At 38.2% G+C, this 15,462-nt stretch overlaps 1 protein-coding gene across 1 annotated transcript in view; it reads left to right on the forward strand.

The window, feature by feature from the left end:
* Window positions 1-520: 520 nt before the first annotated feature.
* The window catches only part of NOX3 (NADPH oxidase 3), a 38,943-nt gene continuing 24,001 nt past the window's right edge, over window positions 521-15,462 (forward strand). Inside the window, exons 1-6 of the mRNA XM_054280188.1 lie at window positions 521-565; window positions 1,232-1,327; window positions 1,530-1,640; window positions 3,410-3,494; window positions 12,001-12,146; window positions 15,221-15,402. Of these exons, the coding sequence (XP_054136163.1) occupies window positions 521-565; window positions 1,232-1,327; window positions 1,530-1,640; window positions 3,410-3,494; window positions 12,001-12,146; window positions 15,221-15,402 (665 nt within the window). The remainder of the gene's footprint in view (window positions 566-1,231; window positions 1,328-1,529; window positions 1,641-3,409; window positions 3,495-12,000; window positions 12,147-15,220; window positions 15,403-15,462) is intronic.

The raw sequence follows: 15,462 nt of genomic DNA on the forward strand, positions 1-15,462 counted from the left end.
AAAGAACGAGATTACTACAGGCAGAATTTGCACAGCTTCTGGCAAGGGGAACCAAGGGTAAATGCAGTGCCCTCACCAGGACATATTCTCATATTATACACACATCAGGGATGCTGCTGTGTGCTACTGCATTAAAAGACAAATCATGAAGAAATGTTGCACCCTGTTCAAAAGACAAAAACAAAGGGAAAAACCCCCACTCAAACACATGCTAGTACAAGAGGACAATTTAATGACAGCATCTCTCATTTGCTGAGAAATAACTTTGCAGAGAAAAAGGACTGGACAATGACCAGCATTTTATTTACACAGATCATGAGACATGTCACTCGGGTGATCTGTTCTTGTCAGGCAGTCTTTAATTAGAAAATTCCTAGAGAGAACTCATGCTCCCATTAGGTGCTTATTAAAAACCAAAGACAAAAAGAGTCGGTAGAAAAGCCAAAGGAATGGACAGGGAACTCAGGTTACACTGAAATGCAAGCGTCAGCTGCTGCTAGCATAGGGAGAGACACTCAGGATGGGATGCTGGATTTTGAATGAAAAACTCTCAGTGCTGTTACTAGTGAGTATTTTTAGCATTAAAAGTCTAATTGGATATATATAAATATTTTAAGCTTGTTTAAAAGACATTTTATGGTTTGCTTACAGTAATACTCCCAAACTTAATGTAAAACTTGCTATAAAATATTCAGCAGCCTTTTTATAACTAGTCTTAAAAACATTTAAAGTCTTAGTGTTTTACTTTTAATTATTTTTAAATCAATGTACTTTAGTCCTTAGGTAAAGGGAACAGGGGTTTGCAATTATAATTGAAATTATATTCTGATATAGTTTTAGACAGTTTGGTGATTTGTATATGGAGAGCAGAGAAAAGAATTTCCTTAGCTCTTAATTCCCTCAGTTTCTATGATTTTTTAATTTTAGCGTTTATTTCCTTTTTAGAGACCAGGTTAAGACCTGTGCTTAAAAGCAAGTTTACCATGACACAGTAAACATCATTTATATCCTTTACTCGAGATCTGGGGGTAGGACTGTAACCCTGAATTTGCTAAAATACAGCCGCACTCCAGCAGGCATTTTTGATTTCTATCATCTGTGAGCAAGAACTGCATTGCACACTTATTCTGAAACATCTCTCAGATTCTCTTAAAACTATAACCATAGCCAGTTTTATAAGCATTAAAAAATATTGTAAATGTCACTAATCTGTAGTCTCTCTGCTTTGTAGCTGGTGTGGCTGGGACTGAACTTCTATTTGTTTATTGATACCTTCCACTGGTATGAAGATGACAATGCTTACATTTATACACGGATTATGCTGGGAGTAAGTATGTGTTTGATTGTTAAAGAGCTTCACAAGAAGAATGTATTCATAGTCTGATTTTATTTACATCCTTCATAAAACTTTTGATGCTTCAACAGTAATTTTCCCATATAAGAGCATTATATTATTATAGTATTTTCTTTCTTTTGCTCTTCCTATACCAAGCTTGTAATTTAATTTCTTTATGCTGTTATATGTACAGTCAACCCTGGCTTGGGCAAGAGCTTCTGCAATGTGCCTTAATTTTAACTGCATGCTAATCCTGTTACCAGTCTGTAGAAACCTTATTTCATTCTTAAGAGGAGCAAGCATTGTAAGTACCATTTCTCAAATAGCCATATTATTCTCTCTTCTTTATTTCTGTAGTTCAGCATATTATCCATATCAAACATGTTCCAAGGAATTTTAATTTTTGATAGAGAAGCCTGTACACTATTGCCTAGTTATTACCATTTAAATTGTCAGTATTCATGACTGAAGAGAAACAAATGACTTGTTTAACACAGTGCTCTAAATGCAACACTGATTTCGGCAGCTGCTGCATAGCATGGTGTCATGAAGAGAAAAGTGAGAAGCCACAAAAGAGGGACATAATAATGCCACTTGGCCAAATGGAGAAAATTCATATCCATCATGTGTATTCTCTGTAGCTGCAAAGTGAAAATCGGAGAAATAAAATGTTCAGACAGATAAAAATGTTCTAAGGATAATAGTGAACATGTTTTTCATGTTCTGTCTGAGTGGCCACAATCCAGGTCTTCATTTGAGGTAAATGCATTTTTGTAACAGACATTCACACTAACCTTGGAATCATGCATAGGAAGTACTTAAGGCTTTAGCTTTAACTTCAACTTGCATTGGATTATTACAGTCAGAGCAATTCCAATGCCACATGTGTGCTTAAAAAAATCACTGATCACTTCATGACTCCAGGAAAAACAGGAATTTAGAGATGGTAAGATACAGTTATTTTACAGTAAGATGGTTCTTATTTCAGTTCTGCCATTTTTTGTTTCTGTGATTGTTAGGCTTAGATATTAAGCAGTCTTCAGACTGGGAATCAACACCTAAATAATTGTTTGAGATCACAAGTTGAACATTTACCTAAAAAAAAGAGAAAAGATGTCCTGGGCTTCTGAATCAGTTTGTGAATCAGCACAGAACCACTTAGATGCTGAGTAAGAACTCAGAGAACTGGAACTCTTCTCACAGATAATATTTGGCTATTCTGGACAATATTCTGCTCTTGAGGAGCATGGTACAGAGCAACTTGACTGCTCCAGCATGGCCAGCACTGGGCTGGATCCAGTGCCTCTCCAAGGAGGTGCTGTGTATTGACATAATATCCTGTGGTGCTCCAGATTTTTGGAAGACTTATTAGCTGGGAAACAACATGGATACGTGCCAGGATCTTTGGCACGGCGCCATGCCAGGTCATGTGAGCAATCCAGACACCCACGCCACCACCCAGAGCCTGAACCCTGCTGTCCATGAGTGCTGTCTGGGTTCCAGCAGAGTGAGTTAGTTTTGGCTCAGTGCAGCCGGCCCCAGGCTGGCTCCGCACCGGGACACGCAGCTGGCCGTGAGCACATCACTGCTGAGCCCTTCCAATAATGGGAGCACGGCTCACTAACACATCAGCATGCAGCCACCTGAGGTCTAGACAGCCTCACCCTCCTGGGGTGTGCATTTCCTGAAAGCAGAGAAAATGTTTTCATTGCAAGCCGGCTTTGCCAGCACTTCAGCTCTGTTTTGCTAAGCTGGCAAAGCAGTGGTGGCCCAGCCTGGTGTCCTTACACCTGCAAATGAGTTGATGTCAGCTCAGAAAACCACTCACAAATCACAGCTAAGTGTAGCAGAGCTTTATCAAACCCTTTTTTGAGCCCCTATATAGGATGAATAGCTTCAGAAACCCTGGAGTGCCACTCAGGAAAGTTACTTGAGTCCTGAAACTAACCCAAAACTTCCACTGAATTCCTTCAGCATTCCATTTTCAAATGTACTGAACTCTTCTCCTCTCCAAAATTTGAGATGTAAACACCAATAAGAATGATATAAAACAAGTTCTGCTTTTTCACCAAGTACTGTGGAGGATCACTGAGGAGACAGCTTGACAAAAACATCACATTTCACAAGATGGTTGCCTATGGAATAGCGTTAAATGCAAGTAAGCTCTTTTGGTTTTATTTTTTTCTTCTTTGCCTTTGAACTGTTTTGAATTTCATAGTGATTCTGCCTAATGCTGTAATCCCCATCAGCTCTGAGATGTGATATTTTAGTGCAATCATTTGTTGACTGCAGCTTTAAATGTGTGTAGGAGTCCCATCTGATTAACCATTTGTAATCTTTTGTCTTGAGAAGAGTTTGACTGTTAAGGAAATAAACTTTCAATTTGAACAGTAAACACCAGTTGCCATTTAGTTAATCTGAACAATTTGTGTGCCCTTAAAATTTAGTGTAAATAACTTTTATTGAATCCCTGAGGGTAGATGTTTGGGGAGATGACATAGCATTACTGTCTGATTCTGTAAGGAAATGATGTTTATGAGTCACACCACAAATCTGCCCATCAATACGTCTTCACTAATTTTTCAACCAGGTAATAAATTTAATCTGAATTTGAGAGAGGCAGGTGTCTCAAACACAATGGATTTCAAGATATTTATTTTTAGTAGGTGATTGATCCAGGAAACTAATGGCCCCCTTGAGGGGAAAACAGAAACTTCAGATAAAAATTTTTCTGTTCTGTTGGCCCTGGTGACTTACTGAGGTGCTTGTTCACCCGGCTGGGAAAAAGACATGGCACCTTCCTGTTCTCTAAGTAGTAAATGGACCTGGAGAAATTTTTAGGAATTCAGGAGACATGAGGGGAACAGGAGATTGCTTGAGTAAAAAGGATGTACAGAGAGGAATGAACAAAAGCCAGTGTGAAGAAGGACATGAGGACACAGAGATGGAAAGGTATCCGTGATAGATAGGTAGATAGATAGATAGATAGATAGATAGATAGATAGATAGATAGATCTCTTAGATAGATAGTTCTCTTAGAAAAAGGGGAGGAGACAGAGGAATTAATCAGGGCTATTTGCAAGCATGAGGCATTGCAGGGTAACTGTTCTACCCCCAGGCTGTCAGGGTGAATTCTGGTCCCAATATCTTTTTCAGCCTGTGTGAGGGGGCTGCTTTTGTGTGTCTATGCTGTTAATGTCCTCATGCCATGAGACAAGAATATGTAGTCAGCTTTGCCAACAGGAACCAATAGCTAAAGTTTGTCTTCTGTATGTCATGCTAAAGAATTCCAAGGGGAAGGCTATGGGATATAAACATTCATCTTGCAATGTATTATGATGAATTACTTATCTGTCAGGTCCACTCATTCATCAGAGTTCAGTTTCACTACAGAACAGATTCCTACAGAGCGCAACATTGCTTCTTTAATTAATAAATCAACCCTGGAATATAAATTAACCAACTTCCCTTGGTGTATAATAGGTCATGTTCTGAAAAGAAAGCAAAACTTTGCAGACAAACCTCTTATGTTTTTGGTTCTTACATTAATATTAAAATGTTTGCTAGTGCATTAATGTCGACAGTTTGGGAAGGGCAAGTCTATCAGAAAAGTGATTACTTTAATGGTTTCACTAATTTCAAGGAAAAAGACACAGAAGCCAATGTGAAATGACAGAAAGCATGCTCATATAATTCTCATTTAAATCACTCTCTAGGGAGAAATCAAAGGTTCATTTTTGGGTTGTTATTTAGTTTGGTTGGTTTATTTTTTCCTAAAATATAAAATGGAAAAATAGTTGATGAGATATTTGAGAAAGAAAACAGAACACAAGGAAGTCTAATAAACAAAGCATGACAACCTATGAATTCCTGTTTCCTTAACAGTCAAGTGAGAAACATTTATCATATTTGGAAAAACACTACATCACTGAATAGCATTAGACTTGTGTAAAGAATGGCCAGAAACTCAATTTCCTGAAATTCAATTTTAAGTTCATAGAAAAATGAAGTCTACAGAACACATTGTGACAGAAAAGCAACACTTCAGAGTGGTACCCACAAGTACACTGAATCCTTTTCAATAAAATCTAACAGTGTTAAAATGATGTGTAAATAGATGCCATTTTCCTCTCAACTGGTATATTATTTATCCTAGTACTACCTATATTGCCTTTTATTACACAAAAACATAGTCAACTCCTATTAGTCTATTGCAATTTAGTAATTCTCAGTTAAATGGATGTACAACCTTGTATGATCAATAGACTAAATGTGGTAGCAAGATGTTAAACCAATTTGAAGATCAGATCAGTAAGTTTAGCCTCACAATATAAAATTGTAAACTCCTTTATTATTAAAGCAACATGTATTCATCTTGGCTTGCCAGGTGGTGTTATTCCAGCATATTTATTTAATAGTGTGCTAAAAATATCAGTGCAGCATTAGTATTGTCTGGCTTCTAACAGGCAGCTAGCTCAGCTGAGGTGTGCCTGGCCTTGGAAAGAGTACATCTGTGCCTTTAATTTTTCATCATCTCTAATACAAATTCAAGAGCAGGCTTTAATTGGTCAGGTCATAAAGGAATATAATTAGAGACTAGTGGAAGAGGGAAGTTGGAGGGAAGAGAGAGCGTAAACAATGCTATCTATAATCAAGGGCATCATTGAAAATTCAGTAAAGGGAATTCTGCTTAGTTTGGCTTCCTGCATTCTGCATGCCTGTCTGTGATAAGAGCTGTCTGGGAGTTATTCAGCCACTAATAAATCTTCCTTATAGACCCGTAACTCTGCTAGAATAAAATCAGAGTTTCATGCACTCTCAGTTTGATCAGTGCAAATAATTCTGTCCTTTGTACTGGAAAGAGACTTTTCAGTTGAGACACAGGGGCTTGAAACTTAAAGACACCACAAGAGATAGTAATAATATTTTCTACAACACCTACTTCTTACTGTACTGTTTTTACCCTCTCAAAAAGGCATATTCATACATTTTCTGAAGTGGGGAGTGTTGGGGGCATTTTTCTTTCTTTACTTTGATATGTTTGGCTTATCTTAAATAAGAAATTGCTTGCATTTTTTTGGTGTTTGCAGAAAGGTCATATAGATATTTTGATCCATCAACCTTTGAATTATGATATTAATAAAGTTTAAGCAATTAAGGGAAAACAGGGGAAGGACAGCAAGGTTGCTTGGAGTTAGGCTGTTTGAAATGGTGATTCCTGTTTGAAATGGTGATTCCTGCTCCTCAAAAACTCCAGCAATGCGTTCTTCTTTAAAAACATGCAAAGTGCAGAAAGAAGTATAGAGATGCCAGGTGTGTCTGGCTTCTGATAAGCACTGAAAAATCTATAACTAAAAATACTAGCAAACCTTTCCATTTTCAACCCATTCTTGGTAAACTATGTGAATGGCTTTGGTGACCTCAGTCACATTTTTGTGTAAATTATTAAGTTTTCAGGGAAGCAGATGCCTATTTTCAAAAGAGGTCTAGCTGATACCTCAGTGTTGTACTTCCAGAAATTACAGAAAATCAAACTTTCAATAAATGTCTTTTTTTGGTTTTTAGTCTGATTGTTTAAATCCAGACTTAGTGCAAATACTAGGAGGGAAACAATATTAAATTGAAGATTGTAGGCCTCCAGCTAAGATAAAAAATGGTCCAAGTCATGTTCTTCTTTGATGTTTATAACCATTCTTAAAAACAAAATGAAATGCAAGCACATGTGTGGTCACTAATTTTTATACAACGTGGACCTTTTTAGTCCACAAAGACATAATGAAATTGAATTAGGGATTCTGAATAACTTGGAACGGCACAAGACAAGGGGTGGCAAAAAGAGCTCCAGCCTTGGTCAGGGGCAGAATTCTGGGTTATCTGCCTGTAAAGCTGTTCTCTTTGCTGTGGGCAGAAAGGCCAGGATTTGACCCTTTGACTTTATCATGATAGGCTGGTTAATCAAAATGTTTAACTGCTAGCAGCAAGCTCCAATTTGATTATTATCCTGTACAGGCATGCAGAAAAAGAGAGAGTTAAATCTTGTCCTCAGATAAACACATGAAATTTCTGTTTAGTTCAATGAGAGTTGTGCATGCTTCACTGAAGGCACAATTGGCTGAATAAGAGTAGCTAAATTGACCATACTTTCAAGATAATTTAATTATATCTCTTTGTATTTAAGGATATGTACAGTAAACACTATGATCTAATAGCAATCCTTTTCCTCCCTCTCTCCTTCCAATAAAGCTTTTCATTTGATCTCAGAGGTGGACTAGATAGAACATCTGAGGGTCAAATACAAATTAATGGATGTTAAGTGCTTCAGAGGTTCCAGATGTCATTGAAAACAACAAAAATCCTTCATTCTTCATAAACTGTTATAAAAAAGAGATTTGTTTAACAGATTGGGTGATTTATTCCATATGTTATATTTGGACATGCAGAATGAGGAAAAAATTGAACTGAAAATTCTGAGATGTAGTCCCTTAAACTTTGCCCTCATGGTTAACTCAGATAAGTGGTGCAGAGCAAATAGCTACCAACTGTGGTAAGCTGAGATTTCAGAAATCTGCATATGTAATTTTGGAATTGCTTAGTAAATTTTATACACTGCAGATGCAAAGACCTTCAGATAATGCACTTTAGGGATGTAAAATATTTTAGTTAATGGTGATGTGTTCGGTGCCAGAATTTTTATTCTGCTACAACTATCATACATTAAATGAACCACACTCAAAATGGAATTAGATCTTTGCATTACTCTTACCATCCAGCTATAATTCCTTTTTAGATAGCATCATTTTTTGCTAGCAGCACAAAAAAACCCCATCAGAAGTATTAATCTAATAATACTCCAGGCAATATCTTAGGATCATGGGAGACTTAGGTAAACCAACATATTGAGTACATCATTAGTCCGAATGTGATATTTTTCAATGTATCATTATTCTCTCTACGTTAACATCTACCACAAAAAAGCTTACAGAAAATAAAAACAACAACAACAACTCTCCTGTTCATTCTGCAAGTCTTCTATAATTGTGATATCCTCTACCTGGATGATGAAAGCTGGAGAGAATGTCACCCAGAAGGGAAGGTGTGGTAGATCCCAAAGAATCTATGATGATGTTTCCATTGACAGAAACACAGGGAAACAGAACAATGTGCAGATGGAACACACAGTGTCCTCTGATAGACTGCACAAAAACCTTACTAGGCTACGTTGCCAGAACTGGATCTCTCCTTCCAGGGGAAGGTTGCAACATGAGTACTCCTCATCAACTACAGTCTCAAGATCTTCTTGAGAAACTATATCCATTTTTCTTCTGTCCAAGGCTAGAAACGCTCTGTTAGGAAATGTGGACCTCTGCCTGTCTGGAGAAAACTAGCACCTCATTTCCCACTCAACACTCAGCATTTACTAGATAGCATTAGATATGCTGTCACTGCTGACATGACTAGAACTTGTGCAAATCATGTAGAATTCTGCACTTTGGGGGAAGTACAAGATTTTTGTAGTTTTCTAAACAACAGAAATGTCGTCATTTCATGTGAATATTTTAGTCTGCAGTATCGCTTTAAAAAAATCTATTGTTTTGAAGGTGAAAGTACAAAGCGCCTTTTGCTATGAACACAGATTCAAACTTCCACAATTAGTCAATGTCACAATTCTAAATGAGCAAAGATAATCCAAAACCTGCAGCTGCCACACTGCAGGCAAGCTCTGGTGTAACAGCCCTATGGATCCTAACTGTGTGAAACTCTCCTGGTCCCTAGGCTATGGGGACTCTTACATCATACCAGAGTTATAAAAAGCATCCTGTAGATATAGAGGGCAAGAGGCCCAAGTTACAGTAATCACTCATAGATGCCAAAATAAAACTAAGTAGAAGTCCACTTAGTGACTCGTTGTCAGGGTTTTCCATTCTTTGAAAGTTTTCTTTCCTCTTCCCCTTAGCCTATACCAGACAATGTGCAGCATGTAACTCCACAACTTACCAAAGACAGAAATATGTTACCCCACACTCCTGTCCTACAAGTGAGCTCTTTCATATGTCAAAGAAATCAGGTCCTCATCAAGCAGCGACTTGGTTCCCCTCCAGCTGGATCAGATAGCATCCTTACCAGGCCAACACATCTGTTCTGAAAGGCCCTTGTAGGAACAGTTCCCCCCTTGCTACTCAGCACTTAAATGTCCTGTTACACTTAAATATATAAACAGTGTTTATATACTGCTTATGCATCAGTTGTACACTGGGGAACAGATTGCCACAGCCCCCACACAGCTGCCATCTAAACCATCCAGCTCAGAGCTTGGGCTCTTGGGTTTTGACAGTCTAAATCCACACATCTCATTTGCTGCTTGTGGTCCAGTGTTCCTTCCTTCCAGTGCTCCCAGCACTGCTGGGGTGCTGGGAGCACAGCCTCATGCACAGGCTCCAGGAAGCATCTTTCACCTGATGCTGGCAAGGCTGTTTCACATGCAGCACTAACCCATAACAGCACGTGCAGAACACGCCAGGCCAGAGTCCAGCACCCTGTGATGCTCACAGTCATGTCATGCACACCATTTCATAAAATGACCAACCTTGGGCTGAAAACTGCTTAGATTGCTTGATCCCATTATCCCGTTTATCAAAAGGTTATTTTAGAGTCTCATTCCTTTGATGGCTTGAATCTGTCTTCTAATTTCCAGGCTCACTTTATCTCTCTGCAGTTCATACCCATTTGGATTCGGTCTCCATCCTGCTGAAGCTATTCCAGCTTGTACAAATAATTTATTATTCATTGGGACAAAGATTCAGGAGAAATGGGAGGTTGATTTTGCAGTTTGGGTGCTCAGGATACTCACCTGGGATGCCTATGTCAATAAATATTGAACTATTTTTATTAAGGGCTTCATCAAGAGACAGCTCAAAAGAGAATAACCAGTCAACCCAGCGACTAGGACATGTGATTTGGTTTAAAGCTTTACTTTAAATTGAATGTAACAGGGATTTTTAAATAGGTCTTTCATCTCCCAGTGAATATCTAAGCATGAGGCAATGAGGTGTCAAGAAGTGGCGGGGGGAGTCCCTAAGTTAACATTACATTTTGAATGAAGTGCATCCTGACAATCAACCAACCACAGCACATCTGCTGCTCTAGAAGGATCACCTCAGAAGTACAGAGTGAAAATAGCCTGTCTCCAGTGCGGACACATGGGATAACTTACTGTTGGGGCAATGTTTTACCTTCTTGCACTGGCTGCTTTAACCATTTCCATGGCCAGCATCTTACTTTAACTCATGCTCCCATGGACACAGCCGTCCCCAGGTGCTGAAGAGGAGCTGCACTCCAGCATGTGGAGTGAGTGAGTCCACTGAGTGGGCTCATAAGTAACCAACAATATGAAGGTCCTTATGCATTTAATCCTGCATTTACATCTATGATTAAACAGTGACTAGTATAGTAAAACATTATTTTCATTCACATAGTCACAATTAAAACAAAGGGAGAAAAGGGCAAGAAGAGGAAAGAAGAAGAGAGAAGAAGAGAGAAGAGAAGAGAAGAGAAGAGAAGAGAAGAGAAGAGAAGAGAAGAGAAGAGAAGAGAAGAGATTTTAGGAGACTATTTTTCAGAGAAGAAGATCATATTTGGTTTACTACAAATACTGCCTTTTAGAAAGGTTTTTTAAATGGTCAGGGACAGAAACAGATAACCACTGAAGGAGAGATGATAACAGGAAGCTAATTATAAAAACTAGAAATAGCTGTGCTGTAAACATATAATTATCTTTCATTGTCATTTTTTCATCCTTTGGCATTTAATATCTTGCATTAATTACAACTTGCATGTAATGGATTTGAGAATCTCTCATATTGAAAAATGAAACTCTGCACCTAGCTTGATTACAACTTTATCTATGTAAGCCAATAATACAACAAAGTCCTTCCTTTTCAGCTCTTGAAATTATACTGTTTCCACCCATGAAAATAGTTACAGGGTTTTTTTTTTTACTTCAAGCTAATGAATTTTTCTAAACTGACCATTTCATACACCTTTTGGGGGCAGGCCAGAAATAGAGGCAATATGTGATACTCTGGACAAATCAGATCTAACACTGAGATTTGCTCTTCTCCCTTTAAATCATAGTTCCTGTGGCTTCGCCAGGCTCCACCTGCATAAAGTAATGCTACAGCTGCTTGTTCATAGGGGACAGATTTTAAAAGCATCCCTAGTGCAAGTTGCAAACTTGCCAAAACTAGTCAACTTAATGTCCTATGTAGCAAGGAGGTAAACCATGGCACATCCTAGTATATTAACTAAAAATAGAAATTTTAATGAATATAACTAATTTTAAACAATTTAAACTCAGAGGCGTACACTTTTATATCAACTCTCAAGATGTCCTCCTTTGATGACACTGGAGACTGCAGGGCACTTGACTGTAAAGCTGGGAGGTGAGGCTGCTGCTGCTCCTATCCTCTCTACTGTGAAGCAGTCGCTTCATATTAGACATGCAGTTGATAAAATTCTCTTTTTTATTGTCAGCTTAATCCATGCAAAACTCTCAATTTATGCCTGAGCTTCTCAGATAGTTCACAGTGTGAGTAATGAAGTTCCTTCTGGTGCTGTGGGCACATGCAAGTGTGCTGTAATTTCACACCACTCTTTCTCTCCTGCAGCCATCCATATTGTGGCCCACTCCATCAACATTGAGCGCTATCATTCTAGCCAGTCCAAAGAAGCTGGCGAGTTACGGAATAAACTTTCTGGTCTTGGCAAGAGCCCAAATGAAAGCTACTTGAACCCAATCAGGACCTATGAAACAGTAAGATGTCACTTTTGAGGTTTCCTCATCTAAAAAGTTTTCCTCTGTGGATTCTATTGCTGGTAAAACTGTATTTCAAAGCCTTTTAACCAGAGCGAGAAGGTGCTGCCAAAGGTTAACCTCAATTTCAGCTGAAAACACTTACTCAGAGCTGCAATTTTCAGGTTACTAAGCTCAAAGAAATGTCTATAGTATTTTAATTAGTTTGTCAGGAGACAGCTGGTGGGGGGAGGATAAGGAGTGTTTTGAAGAGTAGGCAATTAAATAAACCTGCAAAGAATTTTTAAAAACCCAAAACCTAAACTATCAATACATGGAGCAAGTGAAACTTCTTTTTAGAAAGAAAAATAACTAAACAGCAGTAGCACATCACAATTGCTTTTGCATTTGCTATTTGTCTCTCCCCACGGTGGTGCAGCACCTTCCCAATCTGGGGGCTGATCCTGCCTCATTACATGTCAACTGTGGCTGCTCAGGGAAGAGCACCTTCAAAACCATCCAGGGGGTTGCTGCACACAGGAGGCAGAGCAGGGGGAATCTAGAGCTGCTATGTGCTTTTCAGAGACTAGCAGAGATACAAGATCCTCAAGCCATAAATGGTTCTGCTTGTTTTGTGGGAAAAAAGTGACTGTGCCCCCTGTCCACTCTCTTGGATAAGCCACAACAGCATTATAAGCTCTCCCTTATAACATTCATAGCATAAAGAAAAGCTGAGCAGGCAGAGAAGGCATGCAAACCATGCAAAAGTTAATCAGCTTTTTTTCTGGTATTTCATTGTAGCACACATCACATTTATGTTAGATGTTTCCTTGTGTATCCTGTTTCATAGTTATACATTCCAGGGCTGAAATGGCCTTGGTGAGACTCCTATGTATATTGCTCTGCTCTTTAGAAAATGCCCACACAGTCAGCATGGAGTAAGGACTGCCTGAACACCATGGATTGGTGCTCTTTGGAACAGTGATATGCTCCACTGGAACAAGAACCCAAGTGAGAGGATGGCTGGAGAACCATTGATGGGATTCAACAGTGCTTTTAAGCTGCAAGGCTTATCCTGCTTTTTCTTCCTTCCTTTCCAATTTAGATAGCATAGGGTTTTCATCTTTCAAAACAAACAAGTAAACCATTTCAAATTTGAAGAAAATCAAGGTAATAGATGCAGTCAGTGGTATGAAGGCTTAAGTCTTCATGTTAGTGTTGACAAAGCAGTCAGGTCTATCAGAACAGGACAGCAAGCCAAGGGCTCAGCTTCCCAGTCCTCCAGTACACTCAGCGACCCCTTCCATTGCATGGCCATGAGGTGATCCCCAAGAGCAGAACAAAACTCCCAGCTCTGAACAGGATCTTACCATGTTTCAGTAAGCATTTTTTTTCTCCACTAAGCATTCCCATAGTGATATAATTGTGAGGTAGGCCCCTAATTAGCATTAAGATGCTACATACCCTTGAGGAAGAAGGTTAGGATATTTTGAGATTCTTTCTCAGATTTCTCACAGCAATACACTTCACAATTACCTTTCAATTTGCAGCCTAGATTTTACTCTAACCTCTAATATTTATATTTCTTTTATCACTCACTTGTGTCTCAGTAGCTAAACTCAGAATTAATAAATTATGAAGGGAAGCAAACAAAAGATTATTTCTAACTTCAGAGAAGAAAGTTCTGAGATCAACAATTCAGGCTTTCTTTTCAATGTTATCCTACTGCCATTGAAGCAATGTACTGTCTTTGACATTTTGCCTTTTTTCATCTCAATATCCAAACTAGCCACTGTAGTGGAAATGTTCAAAATATCACCTAGATCAATCCTGTTAATATGTAAGAGGATCTGAACACGCTCTTCACAGGTACCCATTTGAAAATGTACTGTGTGCTGTCAAGTGTGAGCATTTGAAAGGATGATTTTACTGTAAAAAGTGACTGTAAAAATGGTATTGTGGAATTTTATCACCTCTAGGATTTCCATATCAAATGAGTGCACTTTACAAATACAATAGAGGGTTGTTTTTTTATCTCCTAGTGTATTAAGCTGTAGAACCAAATCAGGATCCAGAAGATGTGCTGAGCTCCTTCATTCCTGTGCATCAGCACTGGGAAAACAGATATACATGCTTTGTAGGCCAAATGGGGACTTCATTTACACTCCGATGGCATATTTAGCTTGATTCTCATCTTTAGTGTGAGAGTTTTACTGCTGTTCTTCACGATTTGCACTTTATAACTGCAATCAACATCTGACAGTTGTGTTCAAAATACATCTTCACTCTCACTTCAGTTTATTTTGGTGGGTTTACACAGATATACCAGACCTGTGTTGACATCTGTGAGTCATGAACAAGAAAGAACATGTTCCAGCCCAGCATATTAATGTTTATTCTTTGACAAGTATAAAAATATTAATAGAAATATGTATTTTTAAAAATAAACCCAAGTATTATGCAGTGTGTCTCCATATAAATGTAAGGAACAGGTAAAAAATATATATTTTTAGGTAAATGAGAGTATGGTATCTTTGTGTACCATTTCAGGCGCACTACAGCCCCACAAACTTTGAAGTAAAGAAAGCACAAAAGAGTTCCGTACCTTTGCAGTTGCAGGTGTCTTAGCACCTCACATTATCACTTCACAAAAATAAGCTGGTTTCTAGTGCTGTTTTCTTTATTAGACTTCTAGGTTTAATCTCCTCATTTCTCTAATAATTTTTCTTTATTTATGACACATTTTCATTATGTGTGTAAGTAAGTAAAATTGATCAAAGTACAAATGAGACTGTCTTATTTCTTCCTTTCAATCCCTGAAACAGATAAGTGGCAGCAAATATTTAAATATCTGTTTGGAAAAAGCCTGAGTAGAAATGGAACAGAGGGATGTCTTTCAATGCCATTCTGTGGTAAAATGAAGGATTGTCTTGCCTCCATGTCTTGTTCTGGTTTTGTTCCTATGCTGAAGATTTTGGCTTTAGGTGTAACAGCAAAAACAGTAAAAATAATAAAAGTAATAGAAATAGTAATAAAAATAAGTTATAACAATACTGACTAATAATAATAATACTAACAATGTATTCTTACTCTAGAACACAACAGGAGAAGTACTGACCACAATAGCTGGAATAACTGGAGTTGTGATAACTGTGGCTTTAATTCTGATCATGACTTCATCCACTGAGCTCATCAGAAGGTCATGTTATGAGGTTTTCTGGTACACCCACCACCTCTTTGTGGTTTTCTTCATTGGTTTAATAATCCATGGTATGGGGTAAGTGTTTATGTAAACCACATGGGGTATATGTTCAGAGTTTGAGATGAAACATCATCC

This window comes from Melozone crissalis, unplaced genomic scaffold (assembly GCF_028551555.1).
Source record: "Melozone crissalis strain CALT ecotype California unplaced genomic scaffold, PUWL_Pcris_2 ptg000027l_1, whole genome shotgun sequence".
NCBI lineage: Eukaryota > Metazoa > Chordata > Aves > Passeriformes > Passerellidae > Melozone > Melozone crissalis.